This window comes from Lynx canadensis, chromosome F1 (assembly GCF_007474595.2).
Source record: "Lynx canadensis isolate LIC74 chromosome F1, mLynCan4.pri.v2, whole genome shotgun sequence".
NCBI lineage: Eukaryota > Metazoa > Chordata > Mammalia > Carnivora > Felidae > Lynx > Lynx canadensis.
This window is the reverse complement of record NC_044319.2, coordinates 11,724,490-11,744,476: the sequence shown is the minus strand read 5'-3', so window position 1 is coordinate 11,744,476 and position 19,987 is coordinate 11,724,490. Positions and strand designations below refer to the sequence as shown.

The 19,987-nt window shown below is 37.8% G+C and overlaps 1 protein-coding gene across 2 annotated transcripts in view; it reads left to right on the top strand.

The window, feature by feature from the left end:
* Positions 1–19,987, top strand: part of NME7 (NME/NM23 family member 7) — a 264,656-nt gene that overhangs the window by 105,304 nt on the left and 139,365 nt on the right. For both annotated transcript variants that reach the window (XM_030302771.1, XM_030302772.1), the window contains exon 8: positions 18,126–18,190. In XM_030302771.1, the coding sequence (XP_030158631.1) occupies positions 18,126–18,190 (65 nt within the window). The remainder of the gene's footprint in view (positions 1–18,125; positions 18,191–19,987) is intronic.

Genomic DNA, 19,987 nt, shown 5'->3' with positions numbered 1-19,987 from the left:
AACCTCTAGATGGGAGAGTCGCCCCCTACATGAGGACTATCCTGGAAAATGGAACAAAAACGGATGCCCATACCCAGGGCAGGTAGTATATGCTTCCAGAAGACAAGGGGCAGAAGTTATATAATTTGTGGCCCATGTTGTGGAATTATGTCTATTTAAAAAAAATTTTTTTAATGTGTGTTTATTTTTGAGAGACAGAGAGAAACAGAGCGTGAACAGGGGAGGAGCGGTGAGAGAGGGAGACATAGAATCCGAAACAGGCTGCAGGCTGCTGTCCGCACAGAGCCCGACCCCGGGGCCTGAACTCACAAACTGAGAGATCATGACCTGAGCCAAAGTGGGATGCTCAACCGACTGAGCCACCCAAATGCCCCCAATTATATGTCTATTTTTAAGCCTGTCTATGAATGACAATGTAGGTCTTAGCCGAGGAAATCAAAGCCACTTAAAATCAGCAGCAGAAACAGTGTTCTTGAAGTAGATAACTACACTTGTGCATTTCCTTTAACTGTGACCTGGGGTAGCTAGAATAAACAAAGATCAATGTACTTATTTTTTAAAAACGGGACAAAAGACTGGCTTTGAGAATCTTTTTCTTTCGGACCTTTTCACAAAAAAGGAGGCCAACAATGGAACTCAAACATTTTAAGAAAGGGAAAAGATTTCTTTGTTTTGTTCATGTTGGAGCTAATAGATCCATGGTTTGAATTACTTTTTCATTGGGTTTATCTTTTTAAGGCTAACAGATTTCCGTCGATGAATTATAAGATGTATAGCCCTTGTATAACTCAGGAAAATCTCCTAGAAATATGAAGTCGGCTTCTAATGGGACTCGTGCTTATTCCCTCCACAAGAGGGACTGGCTCTTTCAAAATTAGGAAGGATCTCGCCCTGTACTGGAGCTGGCAGTATCCTGTGGTGTCGAAACTCAGTGTTGCTTTGTGACTGAGTGATTGACTTGTTTTCTGTAGTAACCTGGCATTGACTTTGGACTTCTAATGACCTATTTGCCTCATGTTACAAAATTTTCAGTTTCTGGTCTGTCTACCCGGTTCCCTACTTTTGTTTTTCTTGGACTGTCCTTGTTTTAAAATTGTGATCTCATTTTAGTCATGATAGCTGTTCTTGGCTTCTTTTGCTGTACTGAGCCTACCCCTGTCTTCCCAGCAAAGGAGGGATTCTTGACTGCCTTTTCCTGGAGATCTTAGATCCTGCGCATCTTTTCTATTGTTCCTAAGTTGGTATGGAGCCTGCTTTTATTTTCTACTCACTTAATTACAACTATCATGAATTTTAATGCACTTAGCTACCATATTGTGGGTACATCTGTAAAGCTACATTGGTTATTTTTATTGCCTTGTAGGGAATTTACATATTATGGTTCTTAGGATATTGGTAAGGATAAACGTGTTTTAGATGTGGGTGTGTGGTGTAAGTGGAGAATCAGAAATGCTATTTGGATGAATTAGGTCTGTCTTTCATTACACCTACTTGCTACTAGAATAGATTTTATGATCAGCTAATGGAATAATTTGAGATCTTTTAAGACCTAAGAGCCTCACTAGTTCTCACTTTAACAGTTCTGCTAAATACAGACTGTCATCTGCAGTTAATTTAAAGTGATTCTACAATATCTTTGCTTACTAGAAGGCAGACACTCATAACACATTTGCATCCAAACTACTTTGCAGGTATATTTTCTCTTCCGATTAAAAATTACTGGAAGATTGGGATGTCTGGGTGGCTCAGTTGGTTGAGCATCCAACTTCAGCCCAGTCTTGGTTCGTGGTTCAGGGGTTCAAACCCCATCATCCGGCTCTGTGCTGACAGCTCGGAGCCTGCAGCCTGCTTTGGATTCTCTGTCTCCCTCTGTCTCTTCCCCTCTCCCACGTGTGCTCTCACTCTCTTTCCTTCTCTCTCACAAATAAATAAACATTACAAAAATTAAAAAATTGGGGTGCCTGGGTGGCTCAGTCCATTAAGCGTCTGACTTCAGCTCAGGTCATGATCTCACGGCTCATGAGTTCGAGCCCCACACCGGGCTCTGTGCTGACAGCTCAGAGCCTGGAGCCTGCTTTGGGTTCTGTGTCTCCGTCTCTCTGCCCCTCCCCTGCTCGTGCTCTGTCTCTCTCTCTCTCAAAAATAAACGTTAAAAAAAATAAAAACTAATTACTGGAAGATTATTAGTGAAGTGGCATTGCCTGGGAACATATTGCTGTCTAGGAAACTGAAAGCTTTTCCACCTGTTTTTTATGCCCAAGGTTATTTGTTATGCATGTCTGCTAGGATTAGTATTAAGTTCCTTGTGTCGAATTTAGTAACGCTTGTGATTTCTCTTGTATTTTGCTATTGAAATTGATCTAAACTCTTATCATCTCTAGCTCTGAGTGTCCTTTTCATGGGCTCTTGTGTCTATGAGTTGGGTTTTGTTTTCATGTATTTATACCTTCTTACTGCATGGAGTAAGCTTCACATTGATAGTAAAGGTGGTTTTCAAGTTTTCCCACGGTAGAGGGCTGTGTTCCTTGCCTGCAGGGTTGCTTGTAGGTGTATAGGTTACTGTAGAGTATGAGCATCATGATATAAAGGGAAAATATCAAGGAAAGACCTTAGTATCAGGGTAAGTTCTTTCCATAGAAAGTATTTTTTTGTCACAGTTTTAAAGAATGTCGTCCAGGGGCGCCTGGGTGGCTCGGTCGGTTAAGCGTCCGACTTCAGCCCGGGTCACGATCTCGCGGTCCGTGAGTTCGAGCCCCGCGTCGGGCTCTGGGCTGATGGCTCAGAGCCTGGAGCCTGCTTCCGATTCTGTCTCCCTCTCTCTCTGCCCCTCCCCTGTTCATGCTCTGTCTCTCTCTGTCTCAAAAATAAATAAACGTTAAAAAAAAAAAAAAAGAATGTCGTCCATCTACCTTGTTAACTACTTAACTTTTCTCTTAATGATTTTCTCTCTATCAAAGTTTTGTAGCACTGCTAATACACAGTAAAGTGATTATTGTTTCCGCTCTCTTTTTCCCTCAAATGTTGATAAGCATCAAAATGGTTAGAAGGAAAGAAAGCTTAAACTCTGAATCATTAATAAATTGGGCGATCATCCTGTGAACATTTCAAAATTTGCTAGATACAGATTTTATATTCTTCTGTTATTGATTTTATAGTATATACTCAGAAGATCAAAAAAGATAAATTATACGTATGTAGATAATGTGTATTTTTGCATATTGTAGGGGATGCAAACTTTTACCTTTACCCTCGTAGAGTTTTTTCCATCCTTGATGGGAAGTATGTTGCTTTCCTGCTAATATAGGGAGAATGTCTTTCATGTGGGGAATTTCATCTCCTGCTATTAGAAAAAGAAGAAAGGTCAGAGTGTTTTTCTTGCATTTGCTGAGACACTTGAATGTCTTTAACTCACAATAGTCAATATCCCAGAGCAATGTGTTTTGGGGTGGCATGAATTATTTAATACAGATGAATTATTTAATTAAATGATATGTACATGCCGATTAAACATTTTGACTGTTGTAGTATAACATAATCAGATTCTAGGGCTGGCAGAACTTGGTTTAAATTCCGTTCTGTCTCCGGGTGCCTAGGTGGCTCAGTTGGTTAAGCGTCCAACTCTTGATTTTGGCCCAGGTCATGATCTTACAGTTCATGAGTTTGAGCCCCGCTTTGGGCTCTGCACTCACGGCACGGAGCCTGCTTGGGATTCCCTCTCTCCCTCTCTCTATGTCCCTCCCTTACACATGTGTATGTATTCTCTCTCTCTCTCTCTCTCAAAATAAATAAACCTGAAAAATTTTTTAAATAAAAGAAATTAATTCAGTTCTATCTCTTATAGGCTATTATTCTAGGGCATGTTGTTTTTCCCTTGAGTATAGTTGGTAACAATCTATAAAATGAAGGTAATAATAGTACTTGCCTCCTAGGATTGTTGTAAGGATTACATGAAATAATATGAGTAGCACATACAATACATACAAGAAAGACTAATTGTCGTCTTCTAAATTTGTGATATCTTTCCACAGTGTAGACTGGCTTCTGATAAGTGACTGCCATGTCAGAGACTGTATTTTCTAATCTTCCTTATACAGTCCTATCACTGGTTTTTTGAAAAGGCTGTTCTCCACTGAATTGCCTTAACGTCTTTGTCAAAAACTGTATTTATGTGGATCCGGTGCTGGGTTTTCAGCTCTGTTCCATTGATCTATATGTCTGTTGCTCTTGATTACTGCAGTCTTGATTACTACAGCTATACGATAGTTAGGAAATTGAGGAGACTGATTGTTTTGGCTTTTTCTTGGAATTGTTTTAGCTCTTTTAGTTCTTTTCCCTTTCCATATAATTTCAGAATAATCTTGTCTGTATCTACAAAGTATCTTGCTGGGATTTTGATAGGAATTAAATGAAATCTATCAATTTGAGGAGAATTGACATCATTACTGTGTTAAGTCTTCTAAATCATGGATACTATGTGACTCCACTTATTTAGGTCTTCCAGCATTTTGTCGTTTTTTTTTTTTTTAAATCTTTAAAAAAATTTTTTTTAATGTTTATTCTTGAGAGAGGGAGAGAGAGCGTGCGCGCACGCATGAGCAGAGAAAGAGAGGGAGACACAGAATCCAAAGCAGGCTCCAGGCTCTGAGCTGTCAGCACAGAGCCCAGTGTGGGGCTCGAACCCACAAACTGCGAGATCATGACCTGAGCTGAAGTCGGACACTCAACCGACAGAGCCACCCAGGCACCCCATCATTTTGTAGTTTTCGTAACAAATCCTGTGCATGTTCTGTTAGACTTATGTCTAGTAATTTTTGTCTTTTTGAGTGATTATAAATGGTATAGTTTCAGTTTTAGTGTCCACATATTTGTTGCTCGTATGTAGATACACTGTTGATTTTTGTATGTTTGTCTTACATCCTGCAGCCTCGCTGAAGTCAATTATTAGTTCTAGAATACATTTTGTAGTTTTTTGGATTTTCTGTATAGACAATCGGTCATATACAAATGGAAACAATTATGCCTCTTTCTTATCTGAATGCCTTTTTCTTTTCTTGCTTTATTTACTGGCTTAAACTTCTGGTACAATTTTGAATAAGAAAAATGATAATGGGCATTCTTGCCTTTTACTGTTAGGCATATTTTAGTTTTAGCTTTTTTGTAGATGTTCTTTATGAAATTCAGGAAGTTCCCTTCTATGCCTCTTTTTTTTCTTAGAGTTTTGACCATGAATGGGTGTTGAATTTTTTCAGAAATTTTGTTCTGCATCAGTTGATACAATCATGTAATTTTTCTTTCAAAAGCCTTTTAACATAGATGACATTGATTTTTTTTCTTTTTTAACAATGAACTAGGCTTACATTCCTGAAATAAACCTCACTTGGTCATGTTGCTGAATTTGATTTGCTAATATTTTGTTAAGAATTTTTGCAACTGTATTCATAATGATTTTGATATGTAGTTATATTTTTTTGTACTTTGCTTTTGGTATTAGAGTAATACTATTTTCATAAAATGAATAGGAATTATCCAGTTTATTTAAGTTTATATTGTACTTTCTTTTAGCCTAACATTGTGTTTTGAATTTATGTTTTCAAAGATTATTTAATTGTACAGAAAAAAATTCTTTAAAAATTTTAAAGTCTGAATAATAGTTGTAGGGGGCACCTGGGTGGCTCAGTCGGTTGGGTGTCTGACTTTGGCTCAGGTCATGATCTCACTGCGTGTGAGTTCCAGCCCTACACTGGGCTCTGTGCTGACAGCTCAGAGCTTGGAGCCTGCTTTGGATCTGTGCCTCCACTCAGACTTGTGTGTTCTCTCTCTGTCTCTCTGTCTCTCTCTCTCAAAAATAAACATTAAAATTTTTAAAAACAGAGTTGTAGGAATGCAGTCCTCTTTACCTTTTCCTTGCTTTATTATTTAGAAATTTAAAAATATTGGGGCTCCTGGGTGGCTCAGTTGGTTAAGCATCTGACTCTTGATTTTGGCTCAGGTCAAGATCTTGCAGTTTGTGAGATCAAGCCCATGAGAGGCTCTGAACTGACAGGGCGGAGCCTGTTTGGGATTTTCTCTCTTCTTCTCTGCCCCTCCCCTACTTGTGTACATGTGGACATGCATGTTCTCTCTCTCTCAAACTTTATAAAACAAATTTAAAAATATTATTAATACTTCTGTGATTAGTTTTTTCCAATGTAAATCCTTGTGAATCTCTTATTATCATTAGGATAATTTCAAGAGATGGATTTTTTGAATGTTTATTCATTTTTGAGAGAGAGAAAGAGAGTGAGCTAGTGCACGTGCGTGCACCCCTGAGTGGGGGAGGGGCAGAGAGAGAGAAAGAGGGACAGAGGATCCCAACTAGACTCTGAGCTGACAGCAGCGAGTCCGACATGGGGCTCAAACTCACAAACCGTGAGACTATGACCTGAGCTGAAGTCAGATGCTCAACCAACTGAGCCACTCAGGTGCCCCTCAAAAGATGGAATTCTTATTATCAAAAGAAAAAATTTTCAAGTTTTTGATAAACCTCACTTTATCTTCCAGAAAGAGGGTGCCGAGTACTCCCACATGTGTGTGTATGAGATTGCCTGTTTCATTATATTCTAACTTCTAAATATTATTGTTTGATTTGGTATATGGTTTCTTCTGATTTGTCACTCTGGGTATTTCTTCTTGTTTCAGTCAACACTGTTCCAATGATTCTTTAGGAAAGTACTTGTAAATTCCCAAGATTTTGAGTTTTGTTGTTAACTTTTCTGGAAATTTTCTCGTTTTATTGTGTGGTAGTCAAATAAAATGGCCCATGTAATTTGTATTTATTATAGTTATGTTGGAGTGTTTAGAATATGCTTAATTTTTTAAAAAATCCACTTATGTTCATAGTATTTTTCATTGAGTCTGCAAGAGTTGGAGAATGGTATGTTTCTGTTTATCTCTCCTTTATTTCTAATATTATTTTTCTTTATGAATGCCATGTCGTGTATTCTGTGCATACACATTTGTGATAGTCTGGTTTTACTTTTCAAAATATCCTGAGATATTTTTCCCCTGACTTTTATTTTGTTTACTGTTAATATTGCTACCCATTTGGCTATTTTGGTTTCGTTCACTCTATAATTCATCTTACTTTCTATATTGTATAAATAGAATATAGTTGGGCTTTACCGTTTCACCCAAACTGAGACTGTCTTTAAATGGGGATGTGTAAGCTGATTTATCTTACATTTGCCACCTTGTTTTATGATTTTGATTTGTTTTTAACACTTTATGTATTAACTCAACTTTTATCCTGCCCTTTTTCCTCTTGTATGGATTTTTGTAGGGAAACTTTCTATTTCAAATTTTCCTTCAAGTTTTAAATATTCCTTATGAACCTATAGAAATTGTTTTACTGATGCATGCACCTGTCTCCAGACACAGGACTCTAGCCCTCTACAAAGTTCACTGCAGATATTTTAGGAGTCCCTAGTGGAAGAGAGAAATCGGATAGGCCTTGTTTGTCGGATGGCACGTGAGGACCCCCTTCTCCCCTCTTTTCTTGCCCTGATTTACTCCTAGCATGTATCACTGTGTATGCCAGATACTGCTGGCTTTGACCACACTGACTTTTCTTCTCTGGAGAACCATTGCGTCTTCCGGGCTCTGTTGTGCCTGTAGCCGATGTTGCTGTGACCCCGGAGACCTGTCTCTCCAGCATCTCCGTGCAGGCATCTCACTAGGAGTGACCCAGACTACTAGCATAGTCCCCTTGAGATGTCCTGGCAGCACAGGGTTCTCTTGTGGAATGGGAGGCATAAGATTTTAAGGGAACTGCTAAAATTAGATTCACGGTAATTCTGGAAGCAAAGCTACACATTCAGCTGAAGTTCCACTAGTTCACTCGTGATGAGGATTATCTGCTACTGCCAACATGACCTGTTAGTGCTGTTGTGTGCCACTGACTATGCTAAGAATTTTACATATAAACACACATTTAATCCTCATAACAAGGCTGTGAGGGACGAACTACATGGTTTTGTTTGTTTTGTTTTTTTTTTTTTTAACAAATGAGGAAAGAAACCGACACCATGTAGAGGTGAAACTGAGACAGGCCAAGGAGAGGGCTTTTCAAACTAGATTATTTGCCAGGACTTACATCTGTGGCCTGGAGAGCAAACTGATTCTTAGCCCCTGGCCAGATATCTCGTGTGTCGTTGTTAGTAATCTTCCTCCTTCTATGCCATGCCCTGGGAGGTTTTACCCCTCTTTGGCAGCTCCAAGGCGAGAGAGAATAACTCATTTTTAACTCCGGGCTGTTTGGAGCAATATAATCCGAATTCAATTCTTAAGGGCTGCCTTTCTGACTAAGCGCCCTTCCTTGTAGGGATGATGATGGGTAACACAGCCGAGTCAAGGTCAATCTGCTAATATGGATTTGTTGCCCCTGACCAGATACCAGGTCAGAGGGAGAAACGATGGATTCTCAAAAATAAATACAATTTATGTACTTACTTAAAACTGAAAAAAAAAATCCCATCTTTATTTGTTTCCACTTTAGATGCAAGCTGGATTTTCTTTGTAATTTGGGGGAAAAGCTTGTCCCAATTCCCAGGACCCTCATAAAATTGCTGCTTCCATACCCAAATAAGTCTTGGACATGATGTTAGCACCTCATTATATGTGTGCCTCATTATACCTGCTTTGGGTGACCTAGGACCCCATATCTGGCACCTGTGAATCCATCCTCGGTCATAGAAACCTGGTGCCAGTTTGTTTTCTTTCAAGTGATACCCACCATGTCCTGTATTTAAATTGTGTGAAAATTTTGTGCCTTCGTGCTTATTGATACCTGTTGGTGTTGAAGTACCTGTTTTGTTCAATTGCCTTGCAGTTTTTTTTTTTTTTCCTAGTAGGTACAAACCTGTTTTAATTTAAATGGTTAAGTCTATTTCTAAAAATAATATTTAAAAATTTTTAAATGTTTATATACTTTTGAGGGGTGGGGCAGAGAGAGAGGGAGGCAGAGAATCTGCACCGGCACAAAGCCGGATGGGGGGCTCGAACTCATGAACTGTGAGATCATGGCCTGAACCGAAGTCAGAGGCTCCACCGAGCCACCCAGGCACCCCTCTAAAAATAGTATTTGAACGTCAGTGTACCTGAATATTTTATTGTCAGTTTCTTCTCTTACACTCTCCAACCATGATCCTTTTCTGAACTTTGTGGACAGAGGGAGGGTTCATCTTCTAATCCCACTTACTGATCATTTGGCCATGCCTAGGATTTTTTCCAAGATAATTTGTTGTTGCCTATAAATCCTCTTATCAGAATCAGCACACATTGGAATACTGTACCTGTTGTTTTGTTTTTGTTTGTTTTAGTTTCTTTTTCAACCCTTCCCACTACAGCCTTTCTTTCTCAGGCTGCAGTATATCCTCTCCTGTGTGAGTCAGATTGTCTAAAGAGGACACTGTTAGTGCAGCTGATAGAAACCCAGCTTGAATCTACTAATTCTCATTTAACTGGACTGTTGGAAGAAGAGCAGAGGTTGAACAGGGTTTAGGGAGACGTGGTTGACATCTCTCTTCTCTCTGGCTTTTATATTTGCTCCTCTTGATTGTCAGGTTCACGTTCTGCGGTTTTTGTTTTTTTTTTTTTGAGAGACAGAGTGTGAGTGGGGGAGGGGCAGAGAGGGAGGGAGACACAGAATTGGAAGCAGGCCCCAGGCTCTGATCTGTCAGCACAGAGCCCAATGCGGGACTCCATGCGAGGCTGAAACTCAGGAATCATGAGATCATGACCTGAGCCGAAATCTGACACTTAACTGACTGAGCCACCCAGGCGCCCCTGTCAGCTTCATGCTCTTAAGTAAGTTTTGCCCAGTACCTTGGGAGAGAAGGATGGTTGCCAGCAGTCAAGGGCTTACCTACTTATGAACATAGTGGAGAGTGCTTTTTTCCCTGGTTCTAGCTTAAAAAACAAAACAAAACAAAACAGTGAAGGCCTCTGATTGGCTTTTGCCAATGATAGGCCCATTGCTGTGTGAATTGCTCTGGTCTTAGCAGAGGGCTGATAGGTCTTGCTGTTACCTCTTGACTTTTCACTGAGACCTTGGTCATAGAGTTGTAAGGGAAAATGGCAGGCAGCTCCCATTCCAATCAAATGACCGGTGAGATCAGTTTTCTTAAAAGAGGATGGGGAGGTCTTAATCTCAGGAGAAGCAAGAGTTTTTAGAACACCAAAGCAATAGATGTCTGATATTAACGATTGGATACAGGGTGGCCATTTACAAAGAGGCTTTTGAACAATCCAAGTGAAAGGTAGACAGATACAAACTAAGGCACTGGGAGTGGAGATGGAGAGGTGATTTGGCATTCAAAAAATTTTAGAACATTCACGGAGTTATAAGCAAACCATTAAAAAACAAATTAGCTATGCAAACACCAGCCAAGGGGAAAAAAAAAAAAAAGTCGTCTGCTTTGACCCTTTCGAACTTGTTTGCTGCAAGGCAGGCAATTTTACTTTTTTTTTCTTTTTGCTACTTCATTTACATAGTTATTGTTATTTGTTCAGTCATCTGAACATTTTCTGTCTAGAACAAAGTAAAGGACATATGGTTATTGACAGTTTGTTGTTTCGAGCTGTTAAACACAGAACAGGTTTCTTAAATGCCTCTCTATCCTGCCTCCACACATAACCAACTGAATATAAAAACAGCAATATCCTTGACTCACGTCTGACTGTTCTTGGCAGAATGGCAATATTACTTGAACTATAACTTTTTTTATTCGTTTATCTGTGAACAGAATTATTCTGTTCAAGTGGTACATCTTCATGGGGCGTGGTTTAATGTGATTATAGATTTGTAACAGATGTAGATTGTAGATCTCTTTGTGTTGGTTAATGCACGAGGCTTAATCCTGCTCCCATATTTAAATGATTCTTTTGTAATCGTGTGAAGCATCTTCTTTATTATAACAAGAAAGACCCTTTACGTTATTCTCGAGAGCAAATCGATTTTCATAATAATCGGTTTATTTGCCTCTTGAAATGTGGTGACGTTTGCACTAATGGTACAAAACCAATGGTGGGTAACACTGCTGGTGCCTTAGCAAAAAGTAGCAAAAGACAGTGGAAACAAACTGCACTAATAGTCAGGTTTTTTTTTATTAAATTGTCATGTGCTTGCAGAAAGAAAAGCCGCTTTCGCTTAAGAATGTCCTTGATGAAACAGAAAAAATTAATTTTATTCATTCTTGACCTTCAAGTATATGTCTTTTTAATATTGTGTGTGAAGAAATGAGAAGTCTGCATAAAGCACTTTTGTCCTATCCTGAAATATAATGTGATCTTTAGGAATAGCATTTGTATAATTGTTTTGAGTGTTGAGCTCAACTAAAAGGCTTTTTCATGGTATATCATTTTTACCCAAAAGAATGACTGGCAGACATACTGTGGTTTTTCACACTTAGGTATTTGGCGTGAATTTTTCTTGAAATTAAGTAAGCCTGTTATTTCAGAGAAATGACAACTGACAAAAATTGTTGCCAAGGGTAAAAATGCAAAAGAAGGTAAAATGAGAAATGAAAATCATAATTATGTTCTTGCAAAAGTATATTTACCACCTTAAGCTTGACAGCTTCCTAATAACTTACAGACTATTCTGATGAAATTGGTGGTGATGTTAACAAATGTGATTTTTTTTTCCTGATGTACTGTAATGAAATGAGTCAGCATTTGGAAGATCTGCACAACTGAGTGAACTAATATTTTCCAAATGATCAATGTGTAATGTTATAAAATCATGCATGGGTAAAAGATTCTTTCAAAGTATAGGATAGACCTGTGAATTTTAATGTAGCAGGGTAAAAAATTCATTGGTAAAAGTTTGAAGTTATATGTTGCAGTGAGATTTTAGGAGAATACTGTTTGTCAAAGAAGAATAAATACATTTACATTAAAGGCTATTAAAATACTGTACTATTTTCTAACTAAATGTACTTTAACCAAAACAACACATAGCAGCAGATTGAAAGCTGGAACACATGTAAGAACAAGGCTGCTATTAAGTTAGACATTAAAGAGATTTTCTAAAACGTAAAACAATGCTACACTTCTCATTAAATTTTTTTCTTAGAAAATATAGTCATTTTTTTCTCGCAAAATGTTATGTATGCCAACATGTGAAGAATTTTTGTTATATTTAAATTAACACTTAAGAATTTTCTGTTTCAACTTGTAACATAACAAATATTGACAGATATAACCTATATAAGTACAAGTTTTTTAGAATCTTTAATAATTTCTAAGAACTAAAGCGTCCATGAGGCCAAAAAGTTGTGAGAACTTCTGGCCTATTGGGTAAAATCCAAACATCTAAGTATGGTCTATAAGTCCTTCTGTCAATGGTTTCTACCACCTCCCCTGCCTTCTCTCCTGGTTTCCCCTCCACCAAGATACATACATCACTGTATCTGTGCCCAGTGCTCTCTTTGTCATGAACATCCATCTTCTTCCCACTGTCTGTCTAAAGCAGTCTCCCAGATGTTGCTTAGGACATTTATCTCTGGCAATACTCTTTGTCATAAATTCTACTTTATCTGAAATTAATGTAACCACTGCAGCTCTCTTGTACCTATTGTTTGCATGGTTTTTTTTTCCATCATTTATTTTCAACCTATATGTGTCTTTATATTTAAAGTTGGTTTTTTTTTGTTAATAGCATATAGTTGAATCTTGTTAATTCATCTAAAATCTCTGCCTTAAATGGGAATTTTTAGTGCACTAACATTTAATGTAATTATTGCTATGATTGGTTTTAGGTTTACTCTTTTATTATTTGTTTTCTATTCTCCTTGCGCCCCTTTCTTTTTTGGATTAACTGATATCTGATATGTATTAAATTCATGTACATTTTAAACCTACAATACAATGCTAAAATTTTTGCTTTAATCAGACGTGTTTTTTTTAAGTAGGCTTTTTTTTTTTTTTTTAAGTAGGCTTCCTACCCAGTGCAGAGCCCAACACAGGGCTTGAACTTAAGACCCGGAGATTAAGACCTGAGCTGAGATCAGGAGTCGCTTAACTGACTGAGCCACCCATGTGCCCCCATTAGGCATGTGTATTTTAAAGAAATTAAGAGGAAAAAAAAAATCTTTTGTATTTACCCACATATTTACTTTTAATTATGCTCATTTCTCCTGAGGGTCCTATTTTTAATCTTGTTACATTTTCCTTCAAGTTAAATAATTTCCCATTACCATTTCTTGAAGTAGGAGTTTGGTAAAAACAAATTCCTTTAGGGTTCTTTTTTCTCGAAGTGTCTTTATTTTATCATGCTTCTTGAAGTTTTGTGCTGGGCATGGAATTTCACGTTGACAATTTATTTTTCTTATAGCACATTAAAAATGCTTAGCTGTCCACCTGCCTCCAGGAGAGGGAGAAGTCAGCAGTCATTAAAATTGTTATTCCCTATATACAGTGAGTCATTTTCTCTGGCTGCTCCAAAGATTTTCTTTATTTTTTATTATTAGACACTGGATGATGATATGCCTAGTTTTTTTTTTTTTTTTCTTTGAGATTGGTTTAAAAAAGCACAAAGTGGATTCAGTAGGTCAACAAATTTGGAAAAAATTCAGCCATTATATCTCTAAATATTTTCTGTATTATTTTAGACTCCAGTTACATGTATGTTATATTGCTTCAGCCTGATACTCTGTTCATTGTTTTTCAAAAATTGTTCTTTCTTCAAATGGGATAGTTTCTGTTGATCTCTCTTCAGATCGATTGACTCTTTTTATGTCTAAATTTATTCTGCTCTTAAGTCTCTACTGTGGATTTTGTAGTTCAGATGTTGCATTTTTCGTTTTTATTGTTTTTATTTGATCCTGTTTGTAGTTCTTAATCTCTGTTGATATTCCCTATCTTTTCATGTATTTTGATTGTATTTCTCTTTTATTCGCTAAGCAGTTATAACGGTAACTTTAAAGTCTTTGTTTCTTAATTGTAACATCTGCATCATCCGAGGTTGGTCTTCATCGATTCTCTTTTGTCTTGGAATAGGTCATGTTCTTCTGTGTCCTCGTGTTTCAAATAATTATGCATCATATCCTGAATGTTATAAATGAGATATTGTAAAATTATGGATATTGTCATCTTCTTGAAAGATATATTGATATTTTAAATGCAACCAGTAAACTTGCTGAATTGATCGGGCAATCTCTGTTCCCACTTTGGTGGGTGTTAACTCAAAGCCTCGTTCAGTCCTTTCAATCATAGCTGGGCTTTTTGGAGTCTGCTTCATACCTGAATGCTTCAGTTTTCCCAAGATTTGAGCAACGTTTATACACAGAAGTCAGGCTTTCTTCTCTGGCTTTTCTTTTTCCTGGGATTATCCGTCTGCTCACTTTCCAGTGGCCATGGTTGCCTAAACCTCGTCTTCTAGTTCTTTAAATTTGCTACTTCTCTGGGTTTTCAATCAGAGTTTCAGTGCAGACCGTGGCTTTCCCCCCAGCCTAAATACTGCAAAAACAGGGAACCCACTCAGTACCTCCACGTACTTGTATTGTTATGTTTTTCCCCCCAGAGTTTATAGTTATTATCTGAGGGAAGGTTATATTCCAATAGGAGCTACTCAGCCATAGCAGAAACAGAACTCTCCTTTTTTCCTCCCCGCTTTTTATATTTAAAAAGCCTACCTTTACTTGAGGAAAAAATAGTCACCTAGGTATTTTTCTAATTGATTGGGGGTTCTTTTGTTTTTTGTTTTTTTATTTTGTTTGTTTTTGCATTTACCTTAAGTATATTTTGGGTTATTGTTTGTATATGGCATGAAATAAGTGTGAACTTTTTCTCTCAGATCATTAAGCCAACATTTTTAAATAATCCTTTTCCTTCTTTCTAACTTTAATTACCCATTTGTAATTTTCCAGTGTTTTCAAGTGTTTCAGTGTTTGTTTGCTCCGAAGAGTCTTAGAGTTCTTTAGGTCTGCACCAGGCAGAGCCGCGATTGTTTCTTTGGTTATTTCTGAATTCAGTGAACAGTATTTGTGCAACTCCTACTACATGTTGGACACTACGCTGGGCGCTGGAGATACAATGAGAACTGAAATGAACATGGTCCTTGCCTTAGGGAGTTACATTGCCCAGCGAATTTTACATACCAGGCTTCCACGTTTCTTTTTCTCATTAAACTTGTAGAAAGACAGTGGGATTTGGAGATTACACTAACATTATCATTTCAGGCAAGTTATCGATCCTCCAGAACCTGATAGGAGTGTTGCTTTAAGGATTAAATGGTATCAATTCATAATAAAGAGCTCAGTCCCCAGTAATTGTTAATCAATTTTTTCTTTCCTAACTAATATTTTTCCTGTTGATTAATGACTTAGAATTTTGGTTCACATTCTCATATCCAATATCATCTGAGTCTTTGGTGCAGAGTTTTAGTGGGTTATCTAACTTCTTTTTCCTAACACTCTTAATACGTATGTTTCAAGTGTCTCTAATGTCAGCATACCATCCTGCTTATGCCGAAGGCTTTATCTGCATTCCCAGGGCCCTTAATTTCCTTTAATTCTGGACTGTCCCTCCATTCTAAGAATTTCCCCTCTGTTTGATATGGCGATACTACTGTAATATTTTATTCTTTAATTTCCTGCACATCTCTTTTTACATACCCTTCTTCACTCATTTTCATTCTTTAACTCCCAAACTTTAGATATTTTCTCAAAAATCATTCCTCCCAGGTTGTTTGTTTTGGTTTGTTTTTGCGTTTCCTCTTCTTTTTGTCAAACCAGCAGACCTCTGTTCTCCTCATTTCAGCTCTAACCTGTCTTCACTCCTCATTATTAGCCTTCTACCTGTCTAGCTATTGGATGTAATCCCTTATCACCTATTTGGAATAGGGAGTGCATTCACTCATTCATCAATCATTTTTTAGTCACTGGATATGCTGTCTTCTCAAACACTGATCAGTGTTCTGTTCTAAGATTCTAGGTTCAGAATAATTTGCTGCCTTTCCCCTTAATTGTTGGTTCATAACCTCCGTGGCAGCTTTCAGTGTGTAATCTGAAACTGGCCCCTGAACTCATAAGGAGGGACGGAAGAAACAGGAAGGCCACTCCAGATTGGCAGGTGGCAGTTTCAGAAAGCAAGGAAACTTACATGCAAGGCTTGCGTTGGGCAGCAGCCAGGCAAGTGGATCCCACATCCACATTCCAAATCTTAAAAAGTTTCTATAGAGGCCTTCTGGGTTCAGTCACGCATACCATGTAGGTATTCTCAACACCACATCCCTATCTCAAGGCTGTGTCCTTGGAGCAGCCTCTGGGAGTGGGAAAGGCAAGCAGAATGCACATTCCAAGGATGGGGGAGGGAGCAAGGAGCCCTGGAGTGCCCGGGTCCAGCTCACTAGTCAGCTGGCCATCATTCCATCTTGGTGTCCTTCCCCAGGAGCTCAATCAGTTTGTTCTTCTTACTTGTTTTCTTCTTAAAGATGCTATCAACCTGTCAGTCACTTGGACTCAAAACCTTTATTTCTACATCTTCACGCTCTGTGTTCAATTTAGTCCTGTTAATTCTTGTTTGGAAATGTCTTATATTAATTACTTCTTTCTCTAGTGCTGCCATCCAAGTTCAGTGAGCATGCTAGATGATTTCAAAAGCCTTTGTTGTTCTGTCTTTTATTCCTTTTCAGACTAGCTTGCCTGTCATTATTACATCGGTAATCTTCCTAAAACACTATTTGTCCTGTATTCTTCTGCTCAACATTTTCAGTGACTCTCCGTCTCTTTTGGCAGTGTTTCCTCTGGAGGAAAAATATTCTGATGGACCCCCGGTGTTGACATAAATTATTGTAATTATAGTGCAACTTAAATATGTCCAAATATAAAACTAAATATAAACCTTTGTGCATGCAACTGTACAGCTGAAGCAACTTACAAATTCATCACCAACAAAACTATAAAATGGATAAAATTTAACTTAACAACACTGATTGGATAAAGGATATTTGACAAAACTCAGTCACCAAACTCAACGCCGATATGATGCAGACTGCTGTGAGTTGGCGTGGGCCTGTTCTACCCTTCAGACTTCTGAGAAATCTTTGTTTTTTTCACAATACACCCTGGTATCATTTGGTCTTCCCTTGGTACAAATGCATCATTTGAGAAATAGATCTATCATTGTCTTTTTTTTTCCCCCCTCCTATCCCTCAATCTGCTGCAATTATAATAGCACTACTTGGCTGCAGTAAAATAGTAAATAAAAATAAATAAAACGGATACTCTTTGGTGATGTTGGGTTACTAGGTAAGCATCAAGGTCGTTCCAGAATATATGGGATAGGGGTGTGCATGTGTGGGTGTGGGTTTAGTTGACTTGGAAAAAAGAAGCTTAGAAGATTTTTATACTAAACTAATAGAATTTCAAAATCAGTCCTAGACTCCCAGAATCTACAGACCCTATTATAAAAAGCGCTGATCTGTGGGATAAGGACCCAATTCCTCATGTTGATATCCAAGGCCTTCATCAATTTGAATGAAGTCTCTTTTCCTTTTCAGCTGTTTTCTTTTTTTCTTTTTCTGACTTCTTACTCTCATGTGAGCACACTCACATTTTCTTAGACCTGAGCCTTCTGTCCTTTTATACCTGTGTCCCCATGTAATCCCATCTATCTACAGCCTTTAAGTACCATTTCGTGCTCTCATTTCCCCTTAAAGCTTCTGCTACCCTTCAGTTATAATTTGATTTTTCTTCTTTGACCTCATCCTTGGAACTCCCATACCCAGAACTTTGGCATTTCATTTCATCTTTTTTTTTTTTTGTAATGTTATTGTCAGTGGTTTATTTTGCATGTTCCCTATATCACTAGACTTCAGGGGTCTTAAAGTCAAAATAATACCTTAAAGATCATTTACATCATCTTCAGGATAATTGTTGGTATTCTGAAATCAAATGGTTGGTAAATCAAATGATTACATGTGGTGCTCAATAGTAGGGATTTAGTTTCCCTTAGAAAAAAAAGTGGTTTCTTCATATAGAGTGTAAGCAAAGTGCCCTGATGTAGAAAATGTGCATTTCTAAGAAACTAAAATGCCTTGGCAATATTGTATTGTATTTTTGCACTCATTTGTTCTGTATTTTTAGGACTTCTGGGAAAGATCCTCATGGCTATCCGGGATGCAGGTTTTGAAATCTCAGCTATGCAGATGGTAGGTAGTTTGCAGTGAGTCATAACCTATTGAGAGATTTTTTTAAAATGTTTTACATTGAATTTTCTCTGTGCACTTGTGAACTCAACACATTAAAAATAAAAAGATATAGTTACTGAACCTGATAACCTTATAATAAAAAATGTTTTTGAGATGATTTTACCCACATAATCTTTCACTGAGAGAACTAAAATTCAAAGGGTAATTTAAGCTTATAAAATCGGTTTATAAAATTCCTGGGGCTTTAGTTGCACAATGAATATAGACAGAAACAATGTAGGTAGTTCCTACAAACAAAAAATAGTGTTAAGTTGAGTAGTTATAATGAATTTTTGGTGGCCTGGATTGGTGACTGAGAAGAGAATGGAGAAGGAGAATCGGTTGAGATTTTTTTCCCCCTAACCAGGGCCTTTTGCTGGTTTCTGGACTTTCCCTCAGAACCTTCTTTGGAGTTAGTGCATTTCAGCCCCTCTGTTGGCGGTCACACCATTGGACCTGCAGGGCCCACGGCTGTTCTCGAATCGCCCTGTGGACACATTTGTAGGAAGCCCTTCACTGAACAGACAACATCCACTTTTGAGCTCACACCTTTGTTCTCTACTTACCCATGCACTTGACAAGAAATTGGGTACCAATTGTTACAGGAATCAGATAAACCGTGTTTCAAGGCCAGCAAGTTTATGCTGTTTTGATAGTGAATTACCAGCTTTGGAGCTGAGATTTTCCATATATATATATATATATATATATATATATATATATATATATGTATGTATGTGTAATTTATATGTTCTTTTTCTGAAAAGGAACTGCTTTTGATTTCTTTTAAGTCTTAGGATCATCCAAAATCAGGGGTCAGAGCAGGAACCAAGATTCTGACCACTTTGTGTCCTGATTAGTAGGAATGCCTACAAGCCAAAAAGAGGTCAGAAATATCAACTGGTTTGCAGTCATCGGGAAAAACTTGGAGACCAATGACAGAGTTGATATTTGAAGAACCTTATCTAGGATTATGAAGAGATTGTTAGGCAAAACGTTCTAAAAGTATTGGATTGGTGTTATATTCACAAGATTGTAGGACCTAACCCTGCTTTAAAAGTATGTATTTTGTAGCAAATTTAGATTTAAATATTGATCTGACTCTAGGCCTACAAGCTAGCATGGTTATTGGCCATAGTAGGTGCTCAGTGAAAACAAGAATAATAATAAAAAAGATTAATTGCACCTATAGGGGAGGCATGGTTGCTTAGTGGCAATCACAGCCCTTGAGTCTGGGAGTCAGGAAGCTCTGTTTGTTTGTTTGTTTGCTTCTTTCTTTCTTTCTTTTAATTTTAATGTTTGTTTATTTTTGAGAGAGAGAGAGAGGAGGGGCAGAGAGAGGGAGACACGGAATCTGAAGCAGCCTCCAGGCTCTGAGCTGTCAGCATAGAGCCTGATGCGGGGCTTGAACTCACAAAGTGTGAGATCATGACCTGAGCTGAAGTCGGAGGCTTAACCGACAGAACCACTCAGGTGCCCTGAAGAGCTCTGTTTCTGAATCATGGGTCAGCTGCCCTCTAGACTCGTGGGTCTGCCGGTCAGTGAGAACATTATTGTTTGCCTCAGTGGATTATTTTACAAATCAAATGAAAATTAAAATAAATTGCAAATTAAATTAAAATAACCCTACACAATGCCTCGTGGAATTTCCAATACAAAATATAAGTATTTAAATTATATATTCTGTTATTATTTTGTTATATTAAAAATTCAACAAGTTGTGGGAATGTAGGCTAAAACACTGAAATCGAAACAAAA